General features: G+C 51.1%; 1 protein-coding gene across 4 annotated transcripts in view; it reads right to left on the bottom strand.

Annotated features, from left to right (window-relative positions):
* The window catches only part of LHFPL2 (LHFPL tetraspan subfamily member 2), a 179,646-nt gene that overhangs the window by 22,339 nt on the left and 144,251 nt on the right, over window positions 1-13,056 (bottom strand). For all 4 annotated transcript variants that reach the window (XM_060295926.1, XM_030846437.2, XM_030846447.2 and 1 more), the window contains one exon: window positions 2,312-2,957. In XM_060295926.1, the coding sequence (XP_060151909.1) occupies window positions 2,312-2,741 (430 nt within the window). In that variant the 5' untranslated portion in view covers window positions 2,742-2,957. The remainder of the gene's footprint in view (window positions 1-2,311; window positions 2,958-13,056) is intronic.

The raw sequence follows: 13,056 nt of genomic DNA on the forward strand, positions 1-13,056 counted from the left end.
TTTTCTGCAAATTGATTGCAAAAGACCGATTGTGGTGGTATGGCCCAAGATGTCCCACCCTACTGTAAATGGCCTTTCCTTTGCTGGAAAGCACTAAGTTTCTCAAGATGAAAAGCATTCCTAGGGATGACAAACCAGGAGTCTCATCTGCATACCAGCATATTGATAAAACTCATAATAAAGGCATGAAGTCATCGAAGATAAGCAAATAAAACATAGTTAGGGCAAACTGAGCAGAAATACGCCTCTCTGGTGAACCAGGACTCTCAACAGGGTTAATTATTTGTGTAAACTGGCTTCCCTTCATCTACATGTTTATTTTGACTTTTCAAAAGCTTTAGTAACACTTTGGTAACACTCCTCAGCAAGCTGTGAGATGCACATGCCCCCGAGGCACTGTGTGCCTGGGGGGATAAAGGAGAGGCATTTCTGACAAGAAAAAGATGAACCAGGATGGAAACCCACCTTGATGAACATTTCTCGGAAGTGAAAACCCAAGCTTAGGGGATGAACTGCAGATTGGAGAAGTGAATCGAAAGGGGGACAATGAGCTTCACAGAATCAAAAATCTAAGACAGGATCATATTTTCCAATCTCCCTGTCTTTCAGAAGAGGAATGCCAAGATCCACAGTATTGGTGCATTTATCGCAAGTGAAACTGCAAGTTAGTAGCAAAGCTGAAAATCAGAATCCTGGTCTCCCAAATTCCGTGAGTGCCTGTGAGTGCCTGGGTGTCTCATGGTACGGTTGATCCCGGCAGATAAAGAGATGAGGGGTCCTGAGATCTGTCACGAGTATATCCCCCATTGAAACAGAGCATGACTGTGAAGCAGGTCCTCTGTCATTTCTCTGGGCCCATTACCCTCTCCCCCACATACACACATGGGGCCCCCTAAGGTCTGAGAAACAGAAAACATCATCTTATCAGCTGTTTGGGAAAAAAACTGCTGTTTGACCTGTTTGGAAGCCAGCCCTGCTGAGCTCAAGAGTTTGCTATAAGGCAGGCAAGAGCTAATGCATTCGCGGTCTGCTTCTTTACAGGCCTGGATGCCAGGCTCAGTGCTTATCTCCATTGTCAGCAGCCCCGTGAACGCAGCTACAGGATGTGCCCTTCAGTGAGGGTTGTAAGTGGATTGCTATTTCTCCTGTTAGAGTTCAGATTAATAAATACCTTGGTTGTGGTTGTTTAAAAAGTGAATTTTGGGGCTTCCCTGGTGGCGCAGTGGTTGAGAGTCCGCCTGCTGATGCAGGGGACGCGGGTTCGTGCCCCGGTCTGGGAAGATCCCACATGCCGCGGAGCGGCTGGGCCCGTGAGCCATGGCCGCTGGGCCTGCGCGTCCGGAGCCTGTGCCCGCAGCGGGAGAGGCCACAGCGGTGGGAGGCCCGCGTACCGCAAAAAAAAAAAAAAAAAGTGAATTTTTTCCCTAAGAAGTCTATTCCTCTGCTTCCTGAGGATGTCTTCAAAGTGTGTGTGTGTGTGTGTGTGTGTGTGTGTGTGTTTCTGCTGCTCAGAACAAGTCCCTTGAGCGTGGACAGACTGATACCCTCTTGGTTCCAGATCTGCTTTTCAGCTCCACATAGAACAGCCTATGAAAATGCGGGCGGCCATGGAAGTTTCCTTGGAGCTCACGGCCTCCCCTCTGGGATCCCTGTAAAGTGCTCATACTTTTCTTTCCACTGATTTCTAACAAGCTCATTAGTGAGAAACTTCCAGAAAGTGGAAGAGTTAGTTTGTAATTTCTGATCTGAGCGCACAGAACATTCTGACAACTGTCTCCAGGAGACAAACAATTTAAACCAGAACATTATTAAACACAGAGCAGCTGATACTAATTCCCTTCCAGCCAGCTTCTTCGCCTGCGAAAGCTGAAATCATTCTGGGGGCCGGGGATGGGGCCGAGAGTGGGTGGCAGCCCCACGCTCACGCTCATCCCAGCACACAGGGCCCGCGGCAGGGGGGCCTCACACACCGCAGTTCTTCCCTGGACGCACGACGCGGAAAGCACGCTGGTAATTTCATGGGAAAAGCAAAAAGTAGGAGTAGTTACTCAAACAAAACCCAGCAACTTAGAACCCGAGGAAATAAGCAAGGAAGAGGAGCAGGTGAGAGCAGAGAACAGACACTTCCTTCACTTCAGGGGAGTGACACAGGGAAAGGGAGCGATGAGGGCAGCGCGCACCTGCTGCCTGGAACCGGACAGAAGACCGTCCTCCTCAAGTGTGGCAGCAAATGAATGAGCAGTGAGGGTGCTGCACACACGCACGAGCACACACATGGCTCTCAGGCCCCCTCGCCTTCGCGCACGCCTACCTGCAATTCCTTGCAGCAGCCCGCAGACGTTGAAAATACTTTTCTTCATGATGCTCTGCACACACATGGTGAAGACGGACACCAGGGCCACCATGCAGAGAATGAAGATGCCCACGGCTAAGAAAATAGCGGTGGCCTGCCAGAAGCCGCTGGCGATCTCTCCGAAGGTCTCGGCGTAGGGCCCGCACAGCGTCTCCCGCTGGAAGTGCTGCACGCCGGGGTTCCGGATGCAGCGGGCGTAGATGCCCAGCGTGGGGTGGTGGGGCTCCAGGGAGCCTCCGCCCTGCTCGCCGGGCTCGGCGCTGCCGCGGGGCTTGGCTTTTCCAATCAGCCAGTCTGCGCTCATGAAGGCAATGAGCTCGGCAAACGCCACCACAATACTCAGGAGGGTCCAGAGCATCGAGCGACAGGTGACAATGACATGACACATATTGATGTTCGAGACGTCAGGAGTCGGGAGGCCACGGGGTGAACTGGACAGGCGAGCCCGGCGGGCGGTGGGGAAGGCGCGGGAAGGAGGCTCAGGCGCTCCGGGCCGGCAGTGGCCGCTGCTCGGGGGCTCCCTCGTCCCGGCGGCGTCGTGGGGCAGCGCTCTCCGGGGCTGTCATGCTGCCATGTCTCAGCTCCGCGCGGCCGCAAGCCTCACCTACGGGGGGAGAGAGGGGAGGAGAGCGGTTAGCGGCGCCGGCCCCGCCCCCGACGCCTGCCCGCCCGGCCGCCCGCACTCCCGCCGGTGCTCAGACCCCAGTGCGCGCCCGCGGCACAGCTGCCCCACGCCCTGCGCAGCCCTGCCCGGCGGCGCCCCTCGTGCCCACAGAACCTTGCCCCAGCGAATCCTGCGCCCCCGCCAACACGCCGCCGTCCTCGGCGATGTCGGTCTCCCTCACTGCGCTCTCAGAGGCGTCTGTGGTTACCCTTATCTCTCGGCAGCACGACAGAGGGGCCCATGCCAGTCCCTGCACCCACCCGGGGGCACGCTGCGCATGGGGTTCCTGCCCCAGCTGCATGCTCTTGGGACGTGGCTCCTGCTCTATTATATCTTATTAGAAAAAGTCCAAGAGCACAGGGATCCAGACAGATCAAGATGTGTCTGCCAGTGAACTGTATCAACGGACTGCCTGCGTTTTTTTTAAAGTTTACAGGACTCTCTGCCTGCTGTTTTGGTGTTAGATGAGCTAAGTTAGAAAAACTTGCCTCAAAACCTTTTGCTTAACGGTAGAGAGTAGTAACACCCAACTTTATTTCCTGGGAATCAAATTACTAGCAGAGACAAAGGAGGGAGTATTTGCTTCAGAGGTAAATGAGAATTTAAAAAGGAAAACAACGCCATGACAAATAAGAAAACTTTGCCACCCAGACTTATTTTTTTCATCCATTTCTCACCAGGTGATTTTTAGACAAAATGAACTACACAAGTTAAAATGCAAAGAAGAAAAATAAAGCTCCAAGAACTGATGACTTACTCACTTGGGGAAATGATTCAAAACAGAGGCATGAATGACCATTGACTAAGTATCATTACCACTGAGGGGACTTGTTGACAACAGAGACTTGCCTGTGAAGATTGCGTCCCTTGAACTGTCCCAATTCATCACATGTGCCTCTCTCCCTGAGCTTCGATTCACCCCAGGTCTGAAACTCAACATGCGCATTGTTTCTCATCTCACAAGGACTCGTGCTGTTCCCAAGGACAAACGGCTTCATTACCAGAGGGCTCTCTCTAACAGCTTAAACCCCCTTCAGGGAGGCCCGAACCCTGAAATGGGCCGCAGGGCTCCTCACAGCCCCATTTACTGCCCGCCTCCCCCCGCCCCCAGCCCACCAAGGTCAGGAAGAATCGCACAGCTCACGTCTGACATCTGGGCACATGGCTCTGTTCTGAATGATCTTATTAACTGAGGTCATGTCAACTCCCCAAGAACTACAAAGAGCCTCATGGCATGTGGGCAATGGTTGGGCGGGGAGTTACAGAAGAGGGAGGGAAGTGGGGAAAGAAGGGAGGGAGTGGGTGTCAAAGCTTCTCCACCATGCTGGCTAACATCCTAGTTAGAGGTGATTACTTACCTTATAAAACAGTGTATTTAACAATCCTCACATCACTGCACTTATACAAGATGCTATTTTGCAAAATTAGCTAGCGCAAAGCTAGGAACAGAGGAGCTTCACTGTCACGGTTGTGTGTGTGTGTGTGTGTGGCACTGGGGAGGGGAGAGGTGGTGTGCATACTGCAGGCAAGGGTTTTGGTGTTCATCAAGTCTGGGCTCCAAATCTAGCTCCACCACAGACTGGCCATATTGACATCTAACTTGTCAGAACCTTAGCTTTCAGCTTCCTCACAGACACATGAAGAAAGGGTACCCTGCCTCACAAGACTGTTGTGAGAAATAAGCAACATGCTGTGAAAGTACCTCGCACAGTGCCTGGCATAGGAGGTGCTTAGTAAATATCAACTCCATGGCCTCAGAAGCTTTCCCCCTAACATGGATGACCCTGGTCAGACAACTGTTTAACCGACGGAAGTGCACCGTGGATAACAGAAACTTGGCCGTTAAAAGATCAGGCAGAGGCTATTTAGAGATGGATGAGGTCACTCATGTCTAAAGCTTCCCTGGTGGGCTCTGAGGGTGAGGTCCTGGTCTTACTTCCTGTTTCCCTACTGCCTAACACAGCTGACAAGCTCAGCTGGGGAAAATAAATCAGCATTAGGCCAGAAGTATAACCTACTCCCACTCACTCATTCTCACCTCTCCCAACCCCCAATATTTCCAAAGAGAAATGCCTTTTGAGTAAAACCTTACCAATACAAAAGAGCTTTGGAGGAGACTGTGTATAATGAAAGTGATCATTCTAAATGAGAATAAGGAAACAAGCTAGGATGACTCCCGGGAGGACGCCCCACCCCATGCAAGCTGGGCCCACCCACCAGGCTTACAAACACTTTCAATCTACAGGTGGAGAGTCTGTTTGTTAGGAGAGAATGAGCTCTACAAGATCTTCCCATCTGATTAGAAAGCCAGTTTACTGATGGGCCCCTGCTGCCCCTCTACTGTTTAATGGCAATTTTTCCATATGAATAGAAAACCTCTACATAGCCGTCCTCTTGCAGAACCTCAGACTCTGCCACAACCTCTCAGGTGACTTGGATCTTAATGAATATGCGAAGCGTATACTGTTCTGGTCAGCAAGCTCACCTCAGAGTCAGGGATGCCATTAGGTTGCAACTTCTAAAGAGAAAGGATGTGAAACTTCAGAAGGGAAGAGGGCACATTCAGGCTTATTAGCAAAATGGTTCATGCCAAATTCAAGGCAGGATTATTTAGGGACCCCTGTGCTTAAATTCAGAAAGTAGAGTCCCCTGTCCATCTGTACTAAAACAATTCCCCCCCTCCACTATACCAGATTCTCACATCCACACCAGAGTGGCTGGAAGGACGCCTTCACTTTTCTGTTTGCAACAGGGAGATAAGATGTTTTGGACTTGCCAGCAAATCGGCTAATTACTACTATTACAGGAACAGCCACGATATGCAAGGCTGACTGACAAAAACTGGCTTTCCTCAGGATCCAAGAAAAGCCCTCGGGTCGGTGGGACAGGGGAAAATCCGGAGGTGCAGCAAGGGGCTTCTACAGTGCTCTGTACTCTGGTAAAATGCCCCAGTTTGGTCATATCAGATGTGCAGGGAAAGTCACGTACTGAGATAACATCCACATCATGGGAAGACAGATCCCTGTCACAGATTTTGTTAACCCAGGGATTCAGCACAGAGCTCCTTAGCACCACCCTGCTGTTCACTGTGATTCCCACTCCTCCAAAGATCCTGTAGTAAGACCAGGCCCTTGTTGACATTCCATGTAAACATCTTCTCTCCGTGGACCACTGAACACATATCCCCTCCAGGACACCTGGCTTTACTACCACATCCCTGATGGATAATGTGGACAGCCCTCTGACTTTCAGAAAAAGATGCTATGATTGTCACGAAGGTCCACAGAGGAAAGCCTCTTAGCAAAAAATAAGGAAAAAAAACCAAAACAAACGAGACTCCTGCAGAAACCTAGGGTAATATACCACAGTCAGAATACAAAGCCAGGAGGAGTGACAAATGGTTGGTCCATGGGAGTCGTCACACATAGCTCTCCAAAGAGCCCTAATATTTAAAAGAAGGGTGAGGTGTGAGCAGAGCTGACACCTCTGAAAGGGGTCCTTTCCTTGGCAGCTTCGTGCTGTCAGTGCAAAGGGAAGGGAGTGCACGTGAGGCAGAACCGCCCAGCATCAGTTGACTAGGAGATTACAGTACAGAAGCCTGGGAACAAAGGTCACAGCTTCTCCGAAGGTGGGGCAGACTGAGCGCACTTCAATCACAGCCGCGTCAAACGCCCACACTCTCCACCATCACAGCAACAGCAACAGCAAAGCCCGAGAAGGAGACCCTGCAAACCACGTTTTGAAGACCACCAGCACCTTACTCACCTTGGTTCTGTTTTTCAACTTCATTAAGAAAATCTGCAAGCATAGATATCAGGTGAAGAGAACGGACAATGAACACCACATACGGAACACTGGTTAACGTGTTGCCGTATCTGTTCTGCAGATCCACAGCACACACTCACACTCACACTGATATGCAGACGTCTTTTCTCTGAACCATCGGAAAATGAGTCACAGATGTCTTGACACTTCACCCCTAAATACTTTTGCATACACCTCCTAAAAATGAGGACATTCTCCTTCGTGACCACAGTAAAATGAACACACCCAAGAAAACTGACAATAATTCCCTTATATCCCAAAGCTGGGTCCACACTCAAACTTCCCCTACCCTGCCTCCATTTTTATAGCTGTTTCTTTAAAACCATGACTCAGCCGAGGCTCATGCATTGCATCTCGTTATGTCTTTAGTCTCTTTTAGTCAAAAATAGTCCTTCCGTCCCTAACCTACCCGTGCTGCCTGCATTTTTTCCTCTGACATTGCCTTTTTTGAAGATACCAGGCTAGCTGTCTTACAGGATACCCCACAATTTGTCTAGTTCCTCATGTTGCCATTGAAACTTGTTCTCTATCCTCTACTGTAGAGAAACTGGAGGTTAAATTTAAAGGCTAGTTTAGATTCAGCTTAAATATGTTTGGTGAGAATCCTTTGTAGGTGGTGCTGTGTAATTCCTACTGCATCACACTTGGGAGGAATACGATTGAGGCTACACCTCAGAATCAGTAACTTTATACACATACATACATATGCATAAGTGTATGTGTGTGTATATAGAAAGAGACAAAAACAGACAGAACAGTCTGTCTGGTCCTCTCTGGCCCTAAAAAAAAATCCAAATGTTGGTGAGGCAGTGAGCAGGAAGTCTGCTCTGGGCAGGGCCTGGGGGGTGGGGTGGGGGGCGGGGGGCACTTGGTGGTGGTCGTTCTGATGTCACAGTGAAGACGCCCTGTCTTGAGAGAGGCCATCCTGGAAGCTAAAGAAATCCTTCACCAAAGGGATTTTACTTTACATAGTCTTTGTGATTCAGTAAGTACTAAAAAAATAGGAACTCTTGTGATTAATAATAAATTTACTACACTGACCCATGTGGCCCAAACAAGCGATACGCTGCGGAGCAGACTGCACTTTGCTCCCACACCACGGGTAGTTTCTTGGCCCATATCCGTGTTCATTATTACCACCTCCCTCAGATGCACAAGTCCCACGAAGGCTCACCACCATGGCCTCCAGCCCAGCGTCTCCGGAAGGATAAGAGGATTAGGAAGGTAGAATTCATGTGCTTTTGCCTTCCAGAAGCTGGAAAGACCCCCTAGAGTGCTACTTCTAAGAGTGCGGTCCCTGGACGCCCCCAGCTCCTAGAGGGGGATGTGGGCCACCTGTTTCCAACAGCCTAAGTTCCTGGTTCCCACACACTGAACCAAACCTTCTGGAGGTGCTGCCAGAAACTGCGCTTTTAACAAGCCCCCAGGAGCTTCTTTACACACTGGACTCTGAGAGTCCGTCCGCTGGGAGGAGGTCTCACACGGGTGCGGTCTGCTTGCACAGAGCCGTTCCCTGGGGCTGGGGCAAGGAGGGGGCGTGGGCAGCGGACGCTGAGGCCGAAGAGAAGGCCGACAGGCGACGGGTGGCCCAGCGCATCAGGACACAGCCAGACCAGCTGTCCCCGGCACAGCTCGCAGAGCCACGCAAGTCACAGGCACGGGCGACTCTGCAGGGAGACCAGCCGCCCCCTTACGCCTCCGCTCACGTGTTATCCGGGAATCCTCGGAGGATGGCGTGCGGGGCCCCCAGTCCATCGGGGCCTCCTCTTCGGAGCACAAGCGGTGTTAGAACTGAAGAGACAGCGCTGGCGTGAGCAGCTCAGCACCTTCCACGATCTTTGTAAAAAAATCAGCTACCGGGCTTCCCTGGTGGCGCAGTGGTTGAGAGTCCGCCTGCCGATGCAGGGGACACGGGTCATGTCCCGGTCAGGGAAGATCCCACATGCCGCGGAGCGGCTGGGCCCGTGAGCCATGGCCGCTGGGACTGCGCGTCCGGAGCCTGTGCTCCGCAATGGGAGAGGCCACAACAGTGAGGGGCCCGCGTACCGCAAAAAAAAAAAAAAAAAAAATCAGCTACCAAAGGAAGTTCTGCAAACTCTCATTTGTCCTGGTCCCTCCCTGAACTACACTGACTATGGAAATGCAGACACCTTGACTCCGTTTAAAAGGAGGGTCCAAGTACACTAATAGTTACACTGTTCTTGGCTACAGCCTCAATGTGCTCGACACCTCCTGCTCATTGCCAGTACCCTTTCCTCACGGATAAACCCCTCCGCTCCATCCCACCTCTGACTCTACGGGCAAACCCTCAAGCTGTGCTTCTCAACCGGGGGCGACTGCGTCCCTCCCGCCTTGCAGGGGACACCTGGCAATGTCTGGAGACATTTTCGGTCGTCACAGCTTGGAGTGGGGAGGGGTGCTACTTGTATGTAGCGAGCAGAGGCCAAGGGTGCTGCTAACACTGGCCCTCCCGCAGCAGAGCAAGTCGGGCTGTGGAGGGTGACAGCCCCGCTCTGGGGCCTTCCTGCAGTCTTCACATTTGTAGGTGCAACTTAAAACGGAGCTCGAAAATCCCCCCACTTTAGAAAGGTCTGCTCTAATGAGCAAGTCATGTTCTATCATCTGGATGGACATGCATAGTATTCACTAAATTAAGTACACTTGCAGCTGTTTTTCTGCAAAATTCTTCTAAGGTCCAAGCTAATCTGTATGCCCAAGATGTCAGGCTGACAGGACGTGGAATCCAACTTGCCAGAGTTGACAGAACCTCGACCCTGCTTCTCCCGGGGTCCTGGCAGTTTTTCTGGACCACAAAGGAAAATCAGCTCTTGCTTTCAGTCATCTCTACGCTACGAATGGCAAAACGGGGCTTCTCGAAACTGCAAGTTTGGCCACATGGCCTTTATTTCTCCCGAATTCTCCTTCTCCAGAGTTGAGCTGGCCACTCAGTACGTGCTCAGGTGGCCTTGGCCACTGCAAATGTCAGGGAATCTCAAGGAACTTACCAAGTAGCCCTAAGTAATTTCAGGCATTCCAGTTATTACCTGACCCCAGCTTGGCTCCCCTCTGCAAGATGCTTCTCTCTCCCACTGAACCCAGAGGTGGTTTCAGCTGCTTGGTGGCCCCTCCAGAGAAGTGAAGGTTCCACTCTCCAGAACACCTCGGCAAGCCTCTTTTTTCTGGGTCTGATCACTCGCTGAGGAGCCGCTCATTGTCAAGTTTGTTTGTTAATTCACCAGTCCTGGCCGGTCACATGTGTCTTCCTCGATGCCCACTCCAACTCCTCTGTATCCAATCAATTCGCTTTCTGAGCACACATTTCTAGAGGGATCATTTTTATACTCTGTCCTGAGGCATCAGCAACCAGGAACAACAAGTCCACCTGTCTGGTCCTATTTTCTAAATGATCCATTCTTTAAGATTTCTCAAGCCCACTTACACATTATTGATTTATTTATTTGGCTGTGTCAGGTTTTATTTGCGTCATGTGGGATCTTCATTGTGACATGTGGGATCCTTTGCTGCGGCACGCGGGCTTCTCTAGTCACGGCTTGTGGGCTTCTCTCTAGTTGTGGTGCGTGGGCTCCAGAGCGCGCGGGCTCAGTAGTTTCGGGGCATGGACGTAGTTGCCCCGCAGCAAGTGGAATCTTATTTCCCCAACCAGGGATCGAACCCGCATCCCTTGCATTGGAAGGTGGATTCTTAACCACTGGGACCACCAGGGAAGTCCCCCACTTACACATTTTATAACTTCTTTTCTTTCTACAAATGTCATCATCTAAAAATCTGCACGAGGCAAGTCTTCCTGTACGTGTCTTTCTCTTTCTGTCCAACAGGAGAGACTGAAGAACCAACTTCCATGGTGGGCACGAAGGTGTGACTCAGCACAGATACTGCTAGCCAGGGCCCACATGCCTATGCCCTGTACGCAGTGTGTGGGGTGTCAAAGGTTTCGGGTTTGCTGAAGCGGAATTACAACTTGAGCTTCAAGAGATGCCTTTTAATGTTACTGTTTTACATAATTTTAAACAGAGGGTATTTTTCATACTCATAATGAATTCTGGCAAAATATAAGGCGTTACGTGAGCCTCACTAGTATTTTCAGGATCAATAAGAAAGCAGAGAGTTTTAATGGACAAAAGTAACACAGGGTGGAAAACGAAAAACTTATAGACCTTACACATAAAAATCAAGATACCTCCTGCTTCATGAACTCCCTGGTGTCATAGAGGGGGACTGCAAATGCCCTCTGTTTAAGTGACCCAACTCTGAGAATAAATAACCCTTAGGGGATGGACTCCTGTCTCATCTAACAGCTGGGCAGCCTGCCCCAGCACTGGGGAGCACGGATGTTCATTCTTACAGCAACTGCAGGCTTTCTTGTCCCTTCTGCACAGAGGCAGAAAGAATTGTTGCTTGTTCGCAAGATACAAGGCCATCAGCCAGGTTCCCCTCCAGCAGCTTAAGAAGGCCCAAACACGATAATGGAGAGGATTATGCCACCTGTTCCTTCTGAGCCTCTCACACAAACCCATAAAACACCAAGTAAGCTCAAGAATCAACTAGAACAAGAGTCCCTTCCTGACTGGAAGCTTCTGGGAAAGCTCTTGTGAAAGACTGTATTATACTTTCAAATATTCTGTCTCTTCTTCGAGGAAGATGATATTGTTCCACCCCATGGACATCAGACCTGACCACGGGACTTGCTCAGCCAATCCCATGTGGGCAGAAGTGACACAGGCCACTTCTGGGCAGAAGAGCTTAGGAGCTGGTGCTTTGCTGTCCAGCTCTCTTCCCACTCCCATGAAATCAGAAAAATCCCAGACAGAGATCTCTCCATCCGCCTGGGTCCCTGGCAACACGAAGCAGAGGCACAGCCGGCCCTTGACGGATGTGCAGTGTGGTTGAAAAAACCAAACCTCTGTTGCTGCCGATGCTGAGATTTTAGGGTCATGGCACGACCCAACCTCCTCTGAGGGCTGAGCTCCTGGCAGAGCCAGTGCCTGTGCATCCTGTCTTTGGCGTCAGGATACATTCAACTCCACCATCCCCTACGACAGACACGGCGAAGAACTGTTTGAAATTTAACAACAATAAAATTCATCTAGTGAGACACAGGACAGCTTGGCAACTATCTCAGAAATATTCACTGTACAACTCACTGAGGTAAACTGCTTCGATAAGAAGTTTACTTTCTGGGGCTTCCCTGGTGGCACAGTGGTTGAGAGTCCGCCTGCCGATGTAGGGGACACGGGTTCGTGCCCCGGTCCGGGAGGATCCCACATGCCGCAGAGCGGCTGGGCCCGTGAGCCATGGCCGCTGAGCCTGCGCATCCGGAGCCTGTGCTCCGCAGCAGGAGAGGCCACAGCAGTGAGAGGCCCACGTACCACACACACACACACACATACACACACACACACACACACACACACACACACACACACACACGTTTACTTTCTTAATTTTAAGGTTAATGAATGGAAGTGCTAAGAAAGAAGAAAAAGTCCCAATTGAATAAATGAGGACATCAGCAGTGACTCTGAGAGCGACAGCTGAAGAACAGCTTCCCACATCAGGCGCTTCTCCGAGCCTCTTTCCAAAGAGCCCTGACTCACTCGGAGCTGCCCCGGCTTTCCTTCTCTTCCTTCCATCCTGGGGTGGCTCCAGCTACCCGTGCAGCTGCCAGCTACGATGGCAACTAGGAAGTGTGCTTCCAACGAACACAAGAAGAGAGCCCTCAGCTCTGCCTGGAGGGAGGCTCAGCCGGACCAGCAGCACAGCAGACACGTCCAGGACCGGCTGGTACCAGGTGTCAGACCAGGCCGCAGGTGCGGGGCTGCCCAGGGGCCTGTCTCCAATGGGCATCAGGCCAGGTCTTTCCAAGGAATGGAGCCCACAGGGCTGGAGCGAGGGTATCCACAAACCAAGGGGGCAAGAGACCACGGAGGAGGGCAGTGGGGATGACTGAAGCCCTGGGCCTCTGGCTGCAAACAAGAAGTAACGACAGCCCAGGATGCAGGGCAGTAAACGCGGAGAGAGTGAAAAGCTGAGCCCATGGGGCATGAGGTGGAAGAAGCAAGTCACAGGCAGACAAATGGCTGTGACCACACTTTTAACTGGTTTCTGGTCATCTCCACCATGAGAATCCAAATATTCCCTCCAGGAATACAGTCATTTCAGAGATGAAGGAGAAGAACATAGCATTAGGGTGAAA

This window comes from Globicephala melas, chromosome 3 (assembly GCF_963455315.2).
Source record: "Globicephala melas chromosome 3, mGloMel1.2, whole genome shotgun sequence".
Lineage (NCBI taxonomy): Eukaryota > Metazoa > Chordata > Mammalia > Artiodactyla > Delphinidae > Globicephala > Globicephala melas.